Source organism: Sciurus vulgaris, assembly GCF_902686455.1.
Source record: "Sciurus vulgaris genome assembly, chromosome: 15".
Taxonomy (NCBI): domain Eukaryota; kingdom Metazoa; phylum Chordata; class Mammalia; order Rodentia; family Sciuridae; genus Sciurus; species Sciurus vulgaris.
In genome coordinates this window covers 83,486,122-83,499,296 of record NC_136476.1, presented here as the reverse complement: position 1 = coordinate 83,499,296, position 13,175 = coordinate 83,486,122, and the positions used below count along the sequence as shown (strand labels likewise).

At 55.1% G+C, this 13,175-nt stretch overlaps 1 protein-coding gene across 13 annotated transcripts in view; it reads right to left on the bottom strand.

Annotated features, from left to right (window-relative positions):
• Positions 1-889: 889 nt before the first annotated feature.
• The window catches only part of SLC25A25 (solute carrier family 25 member 25), a 33,154-nt gene continuing 20,868 nt past the window's right edge, over positions 890-13,175 (bottom strand). For 2 of the 13 annotated variants that reach the window (XM_079112393.1, XM_079112396.1), the window contains exons 2-11: positions 7,752-7,878; positions 7,581-7,668; positions 6,998-7,033; positions 6,662-6,773; positions 5,403-5,561; positions 4,034-4,186; positions 3,614-3,721; positions 3,359-3,526; positions 2,794-2,944; positions 890-2,707 (exon numbers count right to left, since the gene is read on the bottom strand). In XM_079112393.1, the coding sequence (XP_078968519.1) occupies positions 2,523-2,707; positions 2,794-2,944; positions 3,359-3,526; positions 3,614-3,721; positions 4,034-4,186; positions 5,403-5,561; positions 6,662-6,773; positions 6,998-7,033; positions 7,581-7,668; positions 7,752-7,878 (1,287 nt within the window). In that variant the 3' untranslated portion in view covers positions 890-2,522. Of the gene's footprint in view, positions 2,708-2,793; positions 2,945-3,358; positions 3,722-4,033; positions 4,187-5,402; positions 5,562-6,661; positions 6,774-6,997; positions 7,034-7,580; positions 7,669-7,751; positions 7,879-9,190; positions 9,362-10,163; positions 10,445-13,175 lie in introns of those variants that run through there. The other 11 variants (XM_079112385.1, XM_079112391.1, XM_079112395.1 and 8 more) reach the window with 8 other exon arrangements.

Sequence of the window (13,175 nt, the reverse complement as noted above, 5' to 3'; positions counted from 1 at the left end):
CTGGGTTGGATGAGACTGCAGTCTCCCCAGCCTGCTGGCTCGTCTCCTCCTGGAGGGTTCAGGGACAAGAGCCAGTTAGGTTCTACAAGGGTCCCTCCAGCCTAGCTTAGCGTGCAGTGGAGGGAAGCCAGGGAGACAAGTTTAGGGACTTTGGCAATGGCCAGGTAAGAAGGGACATTGCCTCTGACCAGGCAGCAGGGTGGACGCTGTGAAGTCAGACTCGACATATCTGAAGGTACCCGAGATGATCTGCTGATGGACTGGACTTACGTCCCTGGAAGAAGGGAGTGTCTGCTGAGATGAAGACCGAGAAGCAGGTTTGGAAGAAAAGCCAGGAAGGAGCCTGGCCCCGGACAGCAGACACGTGAGGACGTCAGCTGAGGCTGTTCGTAGTTGGACGGGTGAACCTGGAGCTGGTTCATGTATAAAATGAGGACCATCTAAACACATCTAAACCATGTAAAGTCATCGTCAGCAAGATGAGATGACGGGGCGTGTATGCGTACGGAGGTGCCCGAGGCTGGAAAGGGCAGCAGCCGGGAGGTGAGGCCCGGGCGTGTCTGAAGGCCACGTGCAGATGGCAGTCCAAGCAGGAGAGTGTGACACCTGTCCAAGATGGCGAAGCAGGAGAGAGCTAAGGAGCACCAGAGGTATCCCAGGGCACTGGTTACTCGTCAGAGACCCTGAATCGAATGGACCACCATTAAAAGGAAGCGTTTCCAGGAAGCTGAGGGTGGCTGCTCAGGCACTGGGTGGAAAAAAAAAAGGACTGAGTTTCTAACATGTGACTGTCCCCGTGGTGACATGAACCAGATTTGGGTTCTCAGAGGGTCCCCAGCTTGGCTCAGCATGGAAGGTCCAGGAGGCAAGGAAGTCAAGAACACCCGGCTCTGCCAGCAGCTTCCAAACTTTATTAGAAGGCCGTTTTAAATGACAACTTCCAATTCTTCAATCTGCTTTTTGACAAATTCCAGTTATAACTACATATATTTATACATGACAATTTTTGCATTGATCTTTGCATCCTACTTAAATTGTCCTCACCAGGCAGTTCTGGGGGAATGGAGGTGCTGACCACATGCCCAAGCAAGGGCAGCGAGGCTGCGAGGGAGGGCCCACTTTGGGATGGGGTGGGGAAACGGCCACCCTGTCCTCCAGCCCTGTCTCCTCATCACAAACCCTGTCACTCAAAAAGGGTGAAATAAAGACTCCCCCCGCCCAGGCGGGACTGGGACTCCCACCCTGCCCCTCCAGGCCCCGGCCTCAGGCCTCCTGGGGGCAAGCCTGCACCAAGGGGTGCATCTCCAAGGCCGGCGCTCCTCCCTCTTGCCTTCCTGCCTCGTCTGAGAGGAACTTCTTTGGACAGACGGGCGCTGGTGTGGGCACAGGGAAGGGTCACTGCTGCGGCGCCCCCTTCTCCTCTCCCCACCCCCACCAGGCAGAGATGAAAGGTACAATCAACCAGGAACATAAATATGAATAAAAAATGAACTTGAAAATGACAAGCTATTAATTAAACAAATCTATAAAAATAGGACATAACTCTGTTCAAATAAATACAAAATAAATAGGCTCGAAGCAGTGTGCTGTGTCGCTTCAGTGGAATGTGAGCTGGTCCCACCTCACCCAGTGGGACTGCTGGGAATCCCAGGGGCGTCGGCAGAACTCAGTGCCGCCCAGCCACCTGCACCCCGTCTTCCTTGGGGAGCAAGGACCACGCGCACCCCTCCTCCAGCCTGCCTCTCCAAGACCCTTCCCCAGCAGCACAGGCCCACGGCCTTCCGCGCTGTCCCTCAGCAGGGCAGACAGGCCCTAACACACGATGCTGCACTGCCCTCGTGCCACAGAGTGCGGAGGACGAGCTTGGCTCTGAGCTGGGGCCAGTCCAGACGGTCTGGGGCCAGCTCAGAGCACAAGACCCAGGCCCAGAAGCCCCTGGGGCCCCAAGCCCAGCACGCGCTCTCTCAGGCACACTCCAGCCCCGGCAGCCGAAGCCCACCACACGCGCAGGCGCCCTGAGCTGAGCTCATGAAGGCCAGCGCACAGCAGGACCTTGCCCGACCCCAGCCTTGTGCTGACACAGCAGGTCGGAGGCAGGCAGTCCCCGCTTGTGGCCGGGAGGGGGCTGCTGGCCCTACTCCTACCACAGCAAATCAGGGGAGGGAAGCAAGGTGGGCACAGGACGCTCAGTGGGCCGGCTGCGGGGACGAGATGGAAGAGCAAAGCTGTCTCCAAGCTCGCTGCGTGGCAGGCGCTGCAGGACACGTCCTGTACCCAGGTGCATGTGTCTAGTCCTGCTGACCCCTGGACCCTGAGGAAGCCCAGGGGCCCTTCCTGGAATGGACAGGAGGGTCTGCAGGTCAGCAGGACAAGCTGAGGCCTGCCAGCCGCCCGCCCCTCCCTGCGTGCAGCCAGGCTTCGCAGCGTGGCTCAAGTCAGCTTAGTGTTGCCGGCACATTCACAGAATGAGATGGCTGGACACCCCGGCTGCAGCCTGGGTCCGCGAGTCCGCCGCCCTCCGGTCACCGTGACTGCACGCCCAGAGTGATCTTGAGGTTCTCGTACACCACGTAGCTGATGCTCACGGCTGGAATCACCTTCATAAAGTTGGGGGCCAGTCCCCGATACAGCCCAAAGGCCCCCTCGGTCCTCAGGATCTGTCTGAAGAGGCTGCTCATGGTCACCTCGGGCGCACCCTCCATGGAAGCTGCAGGAGAGAGGCCACCAGTTAGGTGTCTTCTGTTGGAACCCCCACCTGCCTGGGAGACAGAACTGGTCTGGGACTGGGCTTACCTTGGGCCTGCATCCGAGTCCTAACTAGGGCCAGCGGGTAGCTGGCCAGCTGGCCACAGGTGCTGGATATGGTGCCACAGGCCAGGAGCACAAACACGCCAGGGTCTGCGCTGCTCACTGCGTAGCGTTGCAGCCAGGCGTTCTTGAGCGTCTGTGGGAGGAGGAATGGGGGTGAGCGCAGGGAGATCTGGGGTGGACGAGACTGTGGCAGGCACTGTATCCACGCTGGAGGTGGGATCCGCAAGGCTGCTGTAAGCGGACTGTGTCGCCTGGGCCTTGCTGAGCTCCTGCCAGCCTGACCCTGTTCACTGGGCATGCTGGCTGGGGCACAGGAGGAACGAGGGAGACCCTTTCCCTACAACCAGCGCCCAGCTTCAGTGCCCCGAGTCTGTGGGGCCTGTGAGCCCCTGAGGCACAGCGGCCAGCAGGGTAACAGGAGACCCTTGCAGTGAACAGGTGAGCACCGTCTCCCGTCTGAACCCACCTGGTGGTCCACCAGGGAGACAGCAGGGGAGGGCAGGGGTAGGAGGTAGGGTCGAATCCTCCACTGCTGCTGGGGCCTCACCTCATAGACAGCCAGGTCGATGCCTGCATAGGGGATGATCCCCAGCATGTTGGGGACATAGCCTTTGTAGAAGGCAGCGACCCCCTCTCTGGCCAGGATCCTCCTGGCACAGTCCAGCATGCCCGAGTACTGGCCGGTCTTCCTCAGGGCCATCCGGGTCTTCAGAACCTGCAACAGGAGTGGTGGGGGTGTGAGCACGGCCCGCTGCGCCCCCACCATGAGCACTACAACACGCCCCTGCCAGGTGTCCCCTACCTCCATCGGGTAGATGCTGCTCTGGGCAATGGCGCCAGCCAAGGAACCTGCCACAAGCCTCTCGTGGATTCTCAGCGTTTCCTGGTCACTACCAACAAGTCGCTTGATCTAGAACAGAGAGTAAACAAACCCATGCACCCAGAGAGCACAGCGCCTGCTGCCACCCCAGCCCTTCCCCACAGAGCTGTTCAGACATGCCTGAGAGTGGTGACCCCGACCCATTTTATGCCGCCCAGAAATGGAAGAAACTGGCCCAATGTGAACTGGCAGTAGAGCCAGAGTCAGGCCCAGACCTCGTGCCTCCCCCTGCTGTCCCTCGGGTGCCATGACTGGCCCCAGGTGCAGGGACCTCAGACCAGGGAGGCTCCCTCCCTCTGCAGCTGCTGACCGCCCACTCTGCTCACAGACCCTGGCCCTTACCTGCTCGTACGCCATGAATTTGATAGCCGACTCAGGGGCAATTTTGAGGACATTGATGCCGTTGCCCCGCCAGAGTGACTTGGCCCCTCCCTCTCGGATCATCTGCGAGAATCCACCCACGATGCACATGTTGTTGCTGCGGGAGGCATGGACCTGAGAGGGGAACGAGGGGTCACGGGACCTTGGCGGAGCTCGTGGGCTGCCCATCTACCTGGCGGAAGCCTCTTCCCCACCAGGACTCTGAAGACCAGCTTGGTATCACAAGGATCAAGAGTGACTAACTCTGACTTAAGATTCCACTAAATTTTACACCTTCACAAGGACTATTTTTTCTTTTTTTGTGCAGTGGTGCTGAGAATGGAACCAGGCAAGAGCTCCACCACTGAGCCACATCCCCACCTACAAGGACTACTTTTTAAAAATTAAAAACAAACAATAAAATCCCATGGAGCTTTTGTTCATGGAAAATGTTCAAACATAAGTATCTAAAAGCAGCTCAGGATGAGCCTCCATCCATCAAGCTCTGCCCACTCCTGCGGGGCTCCTGGTCCCTCCTGGGCGCGGCTGCATTTTGCGAAGGCTGCTTTAATCTCTAGGCAGCCCTGGAAATTCTGTTAAACTCACGAGCCAACTGTTCAAGCCTGTATCCTCCCTGGGGTCCTGGGAGGAGAGTGGTGTGTCAAGGGCACAGGGCTGGGAGGGAGGGGGCTGGCGGTGCGCCCAGGGCTAGAGATCCTCTTCCTGGATCCCTCCAGTCCCCGTGCTTCCGGAGGACACAGGGGATCCCAGTTAGCCATCTGCACACAGGGGGCTCAGGAGGCAGAGGGGGAGGGAAGGAGGTGTCCTTTCTGAGAGGGCTCCAGGCACAGACAGACACAAAACAAGCAGCAGAGGATGATCAGCTGCTGTTCAGATAGACAGCAAAGTCCACAGAGCGTCCCCACGTGGGTTGTTTCACAATCTGCCCTGACATCAGCGAGCTTATCTCTGCCCTGTGGACGTGGAGCTGCGCGCCCAGCCAAGGTAAGGTGCTGCTTCCAACTGGTACCTGGGTCAGGTGAGGATCTGCTTGCCCTGCCCCCATGGACGTGCTTAAGGAAATCGGCTCCTGCCACCCAGGCATCACTAGCCTCACTGGTCCTCATTAAGCTGCTGTAAAGTGATGCCTGGCTTAAGGGCTGCAGATAAAATTAGATCAGCTCTGCACAAAAGGTCACCTAGTTCTGGGTCTGTGGGTACCCAGCCTAAGCAGTAATTCCAATCTGATTTATTATTGGGACACAGCAGGGATCCAGCCAGGGAAGGGAAACTCAGCAACCAACAAATCCCAGGGTGAAGAATCAGGCGTGTGGGCCACTCTCCTGCTCACCTGCATGAGCACCTTGAGTCTGTCCAGGGGGGCTGTGCAGGTTCTGGAAACAGCCCCCGCCCCGCCTCCTGCCACCAGGTGCCTCCACCACATCCCCGTCTGCCTCTCCTCCACAGTGAACTCATCCGGAACCGTCAGATTCTCACCCACATCAAAGATCTGTCAGGGAGAGCAGCAGAGATCACCAGCTTGACTCAGGACACAGCCATCGTCTTCCACCCCTAAGTGGTCACAGGGCAGGGGACAACACGGGGAGAGAATGTGGGGCCCTGGGTGGGAAGCACACCAGGGCTCTTCCCCTCGCTAAGTGAACTGGCGAAGCTCTTGGCTCACCGGTGGCTCCTGGGGGCTCAGGTGGAGAACTGAGGCATGCATAGCTCGCAGGGACCAGTTCCACAAGCTTTGGACAGTGCTTCTCAGACCCACTAGCAAGGGACTTCTGTGAGGTTCCCAGGCTGGCTGGGATGGAAAGATCCCATCAGGGTAAAAATTCTCTGAACCCTGATGTGTAACTGGATCACAGGGGCAGAACGTTATGTAAGGCCTCGGCAGGCCTGTGCCGAACACTAACTGTACTATGGGCAGCACCTGGCTGGTTTGAGCCAGCTCTGCCCAACCCAGGGTGCAGGCCCGAGGCAGGAGTTGGGTACGCTGAACTCTGAAGTCGAACTCACTTTCATCCGGCAAGACCTGGCCTGGCCTGAAGCACATCAGGGGCAGCTCAGCCAGGACCAGCAGGAGGGTCAAAGCAAGCAAGCCATAAGGGGTCTGGTCTTGGCAGGGGCATCAAGGCAGATCCACATTTACTTGGAACCACATTGAGGGTGTAAGGGTGGTATGCCCGCCACAGTAAGGACATGCTCATTTTGCTACAGAGAAATGACACCAAAAAGTAGGGAAGCAGGGTCCACGTGAGAGCTGTGTGTCCTCCACCTTGTCACTTCTCCCCACCCCTTGTCTCCTTTCTCCCCAGGAGAAAGGATCACATGGCTTTGGGAGAGCAAGGAGTATCAGGGAAGGGATGTCTGAAATGGACCTTGAGGCACAGGTGTCACTTGGGGACAGAGGGCACTCTTACAAACACAACTGTGTGCCTGGGGGACAAGCAGGCTGTTCTGGGTGGCTGGCTCTACTGGACTGGCAGTGGAGGGGACAGTTCTGCTGCTGAAGAGGAGACATGGCGGAGCCCAGCTCCGGCCCTGAGGCTGGGCAGAGGACCCACGGGGAGAGCAGAGAAGTGCGCTGGCGGGAGGCCTCACCGTGGAGTGCTTCCAGTATAGGATGATCTCGGGGATATTCTCCACAGGGTGTAGGAGGTGGTAGTCCCGCCACTCGTTCCAGTCGATGGTCATCGTGCCGTTTTTATCCATGCTGCAAGACGAAAGCACGGCCACCATGAGTGATCATGCCCGTCTGCCAGCGCAATCCCACCTCCGGGCGAACTGAGGCAGGCGCAGAGCTCCATGCCCCTAGAGAGGACTGAGGAGCTCCACACCCCACTGTGCACGACAGGGACACACTGCCCACAGCACCCCGCACCCAGCAGGCACGGAAGCCAAGGAGGGAGGCGGTCACGGGGCAACACGGATACTTACTAGGTGACAGGGCCCCAGAAATGGCCCGTGCGTATTCTGACAGACAGACAAAGGAGGAAGCAGAGGAGAGAGGAGAAACACACAGATAAGTGCTTTGAGCAGCCCTCAGCGCAGCAAGCACGCACCACGGCACACCGCGAGGACGAGATCCCGGGAGCACGGATTGAGGGCTGCTGCCTGAGGCCCAGCATTCAGGCCCCAGGAGCTTGGAAAGAGAGACCCCCAGGGTGCGCCATCTGGCTTCCCAGAGCCTCTGCTCCCAGCGTGAAGAGAAATTCTCCCGGGACGAGGGCCACTTGTGGTGGGAACCCCATCTCTTCCCACCTAGGTACAGCACATGTTCAAGGGACACCTTTCACCAACTTGAAATCCCCCCAACTAGTCTTTTTGCTTCATGGGTCACTGAGAAATGGGCAAAATTCCAGCCATCTGTGATTCTTCAAGGGGGAGCTGGCCTACAATCCGGGGGAGGCTGGCCTGGGACAGGGTTACTCATCCATCCTTTGCAACCACGAGGGCCGAGCTGTCCGGCCGTGTGCAGCACCAGATTCCTACACCAGACCCGAGGCCGCCAGGCACTCACCTCTTAAGAATCTTTTCTGCCTGCTGTTCAGAGATCTTGACTCCCAGGTCCCTGAGGGACTGCATGATCTCCTGTGCATCGATTCGTCCTGTAATGACAAGGGCCATGAGCACAGGCAGGCTGTGGAGCGGGGCCGGGGCTGGCTGGCTGGGGTCTGCGAGCCGAACTCACCATCGTTCTTCTTGTCCAAACTCTTGAACACCAGCCTCAGCTTCTTCTCATGGTCTTGGAGGTAATGGACGAACTCCTCAAAGTCCAGCTGCCCATCCAGGTCTTTGTCACCAGCTTGCACAATTTTCTAGAAGACAAAAATAAGATTTTGTGTTTTAGCTCATGCTCCAGGCTTTCCTCGTCCCTCATGGGCCCTTCCCCAGGAAGTAATTCTACTAATCTGTGAACGGAGGTCACCCAACGACCCAAGATGCCTTTGTCGACCTCCACTGCCGTCACAGCAATTTACTCACTGGTCAGAGCCACCACTTAGATCACCAAGGGCCCATCCTGCTTCCCTGACAAGCAAAGAACTCTCAGGAGGAATCCTTCAGATAGGGGCCGTGGGGCCGGCCTGGGCCTGCTCCTTCCAAGCATTCTTGAGACAAGCCTGTTACACAGCCAGGGGCAGCTGCTTGGCTCCCCTACAGCATGGCCCCTAGTGCCAGGCCTCAGCCCATATTCCCTGCCAAGAGGTGGTTGGTCCTGGAATCCAAATTCCCTCACTCAGGAACTCCAAAGCTTTGCTCTTTTTACCACCCCCATTTCCACCAGTGGCAGTGGCCCAAGAACAATTTGGTGACCAGTGTGAAGGTACAGAGCAAGGCCTGCTTGGCAGAAACACTGCCAGGGAATACTCTGGAGGTTGCAGAAGGCACAGGAACCAAGGGAAACTATTCTTGGGCATGGGCTCTTCATGGCACTGCCAGTCCCTGGTCTCAGGGACGCCAGATGATATAACCAACCCCAGCTCTCCTAACCAGGCACTGAAAACCAGGCTAGCTCCACTTAGTAATAGTTTAATGGCTCAAGAAGCCTTTAAGAGACCCTGTTCCTTGGTTATGGGGTTCCAAAACTCTGCACCTGTCTCTGTGCTGGATGCTCAGCAACTGGAATGTCTCCACAAAAAAGCAACTCTTTCCTGGGAGCTTCCCGGTGCAGGAAATTGCTAACTGCTATTGAAGCCTCTCCAGCGCTCTAGGAGGCAGGGTCTATCACCCCCCACCGGGTTACAGAGCATGAGCTCGGAGAGGCAAAGCAGTCACATGAAGTCACACAGCCAGGGAAGTAATGGGCAGATTCAAGCAGGGCCTACTGGACTGCTGAGCCACCTCTCCACAAGTTAATGGCAAGAATGTGGAGGTAAACTCCAACTCAGCAACACCCCGAATCTAGGACTAAGAATCTCCTGAGAAGAGTTATGTCTCCCTGTGTCCCTGACTGTCCCAATGAGAAACCCAGTCACTCTCCATGAATCAACACTGGTCTCAAAGCCTTTTGAGTCAGCTGGGGTTCAGGAATTGATGGATCATTGGCTAGCTGGGGCTCTCACAGGAGTGCAATCATGGTCCCCTCTCAGACATCCTGAACCCCTGCCGGGGGTGACGCTGGGCACATACCCTGCGACCTGACATGATCGCTAGAGCAGTGCAAGGGCGCGGCTGGAACACGGGGCAGATCGCACTTCCTCCCGTCTGGGGTTACGTTCACTCCTGCTGACCTTATGCTCTCAGACAAGAGTGACAGACATTCTGCATGGGTTCTGATTTCAGCAGGAACAGACCTAGAGCCTGCATGCCATTTAGGGAGGAGGGAGGTGAATATTATGCATAGAACCTGGTCCCCAAGCTGCCTGCCACCAGAGTGACCCATGTACCTCACTCAGCTGGGTGGCCTGTGATACAGACAATTCAATTGTGCTTATTGTAGCCAATTTCAAAATATTCTCAAAGAGCTTGCCTCTACCTCAAAACTCAATCTCCTTCCTAGGACATGCCTGTCCCCATGCTGCCATCATTAGCACTGGGGGCAGCATGAAATCTGATAAAGTCCAGGAGGCAAGCAGCCCCCTATACTCTGCAGCTTACTCTCCTCATCATTAAGGGCTCAGGATCTTGGCTGCTGCCCTGCTCCTTAGGGGCATCTGAGGGTCTACAGGGCATGAAAGCTCCCCTCCCCACCCCTCTGCACCCAGGGCACAGTGCTGCCAGCACTAGCCCTCATGGGGCACGGTCAGCTCTCCTTTGTGGCAAAGGCCCCAAGACATGGGCCTCCAAAGAAAAGCCTCTCGGCCTCTCCTCTCGTGTCCTTCCTGGCCCCTACCCCAGTCCAGAGAAACAGCAGCTGGCCGGCGCCAGGCCTCTCCCCAGCTTAGTCAAAGGGCCTCCCTAGAATTCCAGACTTCCTTGGAAGTCAGAAGAAAACCAGCCACTCCTGTGGTATGGACCTTCTGGCCACAGCCACATGACATCCAAACAAACTCCAGCATTTCATTCTTTCCGGAAGGCAGGGCGGGGACAGTTCAGCCCGCCCAGCCTCTAAAGCAGCTCACCCATTCACTCCACAAACCCCGCTGCCTCCTGCCACACAGACCTGCTTCCACTGGCGGTAGGTGGAGAACTCTTGTGAGGGAATAAAGACGCTGAGTTTGAAGATGGACTTCAGCTCGGCAGGAAGCCCCTTGGACTCAAAGTACTGGAACTCAGTCTGGGCCTCCCCGATGAGTGGCACATACAGGCACAGGCAGAGCATGCTGATGACTCTAGGGGCTCAGCTGCCACTAGAGCAAGTGCTGGCAGCGTCCAGAATGGGGAATGCCACCGTCCCAGGAAACTCGCACAAGATATGCCGGTGCTCGGCTGTCATTGGCTGCTCAAGCCCTGCCCTTTTACTTAATTGAAAAAAAATCCACCCACTCGAGGTTCAGCCAGCAGCCAATGAGCACAGGCCCGTGACAGCGGCATCAGGTTGCTCAAGAGCAGAGGAGCAAAGATCGGGACTGACGTCACCACTCCCTGCATTAACTCCTGGAGAGGAGGACCCTGCCCAAACAAACCTTCACCCCCATCGCTCCCAGGAACAAACAGGCTACAGCCTCTCATACAAGGTCCCCAAATGCGTCACACTATGCAACTTTTTCTCCCCTTGGTAAATCATTCCCATCAGAAAATAAGTACACATAGAGACATAATCGATACCTGTAGGGGCTACTGTAGCTTCAGGACAGGTTCCCCGGCCGCCCTGGAACATGAACCCTCCTTGAGCCCACTCATACAAAGGGGCAGGGGGCGCCGCCCGGCTAGCCAAGCACCTGCCTTGGGTTCTGGTTGATTTCTGCTTGGAGCACCCCCAGCCCTAGCCAGCCCACGTGCATCTAGCCTGACAACTCTCACAGGCTATCTGCAATGTGAGCACTCAGGAATAAACCCAAGCACCTGCAGGTTTTTTCGGGGGTGCCAGAAGCACCAAGGAGCTGATGTGATGGAACTGGGAAAGGAAAACACTGCAGACTCAAGGTCTCTGCTGAGTGACTTCCCAGGAACATGACACCACGGTACTACAGGACCCACAGTCTTCAGTGCTCATGTCCGCTCAACACTGGCAAGCTTGGTATGGCTATAACTTTCAGGCCCAGAACTTTGCTGTTCAATATGCAGGCCTCCCAAATGCAAATGTATTAAATAAAATGGAATTAAAAACTCAGTTCCTCAGTGTCCACAATACAAGGGCTAGACAGTCACTTGTGTGGTCATAGGGTGTTTCCAGTATCAAAGAAACTTCCACCAGGCCACCTGGATTTAGAAAGACCCTTTCAGCCAGGGAAACAAATAGCTCAGGTCCTGGAAAGACCGATCATGGAAGATGATCTCTCTAGGCCAGCTTCCCCTCTCCACTCTGTTCCTTCCCGGCAGATCAGTGGTGCGGAGGAAGAGACGGTGTCACCAGGATGAGAACAAGATTGTTCCCACCTCATTCCTTCTACAGCGCACCACTTCCTAATATAGACTGAATCTTCACACACCCAGAATGTATAAAAATGGATAGCTATCAAAATTAAAGGGACTTCTCAACTCACTGCAAAACCTTCTGTGAAGAACCCGGCTCAGGGCAGAGCACTTGCCTAGCACGTGGCCGGTCCTGGGTTCCATCTCTAGCATCACCCAAACAAAAACAGAAGAGGACCTGTGAGGAGGATTCTAGAATGAGATGCTGATGCACAGAAGCAGGCCTCAGGCTGCACGGGGACCCATCTGATTATTCAGGCAGATTCCTGCTCAACCTCCACTAAAGCTACGACACTCAGGTGGCACTTAAGCTGCTTGGTGCAGAATGTTCTGCTCTGGAGCTGTTGAACACGCTTCTTATCTCTTCAGCTGGGGTCCTTGAAGACAGAAGGCTACTGCTTCACTTCGCGTCTATCTGCCTGGCACTGCCTGTGCCCGGATCCCATGAGGGGCTTCACTGGCAGCTCCTGAATGGAGGCACCAGGTTCAGTGGCCTCTAAAGCCCCAAGAAACACACGGCCACTCACCTCGAAGACCTGTTTTTCTGGGCATCTGAACTACACCAGGTGTTATTATTTATTTCAAAGGAGGTTCACATTTATAAATAAATAAAAGAGCTGGATCTTAAAATGCTGGTCTTCCTGTGTTAAATTATTCATGTTCACATCTTAATGAAGACAGGTTACACAATCAATTGAAGTATCTCATTTTAGACTATCCCAATATAAAAGAGAAATTATTAGGGCTGGGAATGTGACTCAGTGGTAGAGTGCTTGCCTAGCATGCACGAGGTGCAGGGTGTTACCAATTAAAAAGGAAAAAAGGCAAACATTTTGACTCAACTGAGCAATTAAGTTAAACCATTTCCCAATAAAGTGTATTTTTCAAATAATTTTAATAAGTAGAACTGTGCCATTGAGATTTATGATGTGTATAATAAATCTTGAGAAGTTATTTAAAAATAATACTAAATAAAAGAGCCTGTGATTTATATTTTAAGGCAATTATTAAAGTAAATCAAATAAGAGCAACTGTTCTCTAGAAAAGTACGGAAGATGGTGCCATGGTGCACACCTGTAATCCCAGAGACTTGGGAAGCTCAGGCAGGAGAATCCCAAATTTGAGGCCGGCTTAAGCAACACACTAAGACCCTGTCTCAAAAAAGGGGGTGGCGGGTGGAGCTGGGGATGTAACTTAATGGTAAAGGCCCAACGGGTTCAAGCCTCAGTATCCAGAAAAAGAATCTCCATTATAACAAAGTTCATTACTCTGCACAAACTAGCTGTTTCAGGGGACCAGGAAAAGGTTTCTGAAAAGTTCTGCATGTGCCTCTTGACATGTCCTTTTACAATGCTAACATCGATTCTACCCCAACATGAGCTTTCATTTTGCCATCCTGGGCTCGTATCCAGGGGCTCAAGCATTGGAGGCGAGCGCTCTACCCGAGCCACACCCCCACCCTGGCTTGCTTACTTAAACTCCATCCTACTGAGTTTCACGGGTAATTCAGAATTCCATCTTCACACAAAAACTGGGGATTCTTCCCAAATGAGCCAATGTCCAGTTGCCTAGTGTCCAAGACAATAGTTGTACCCCTGGA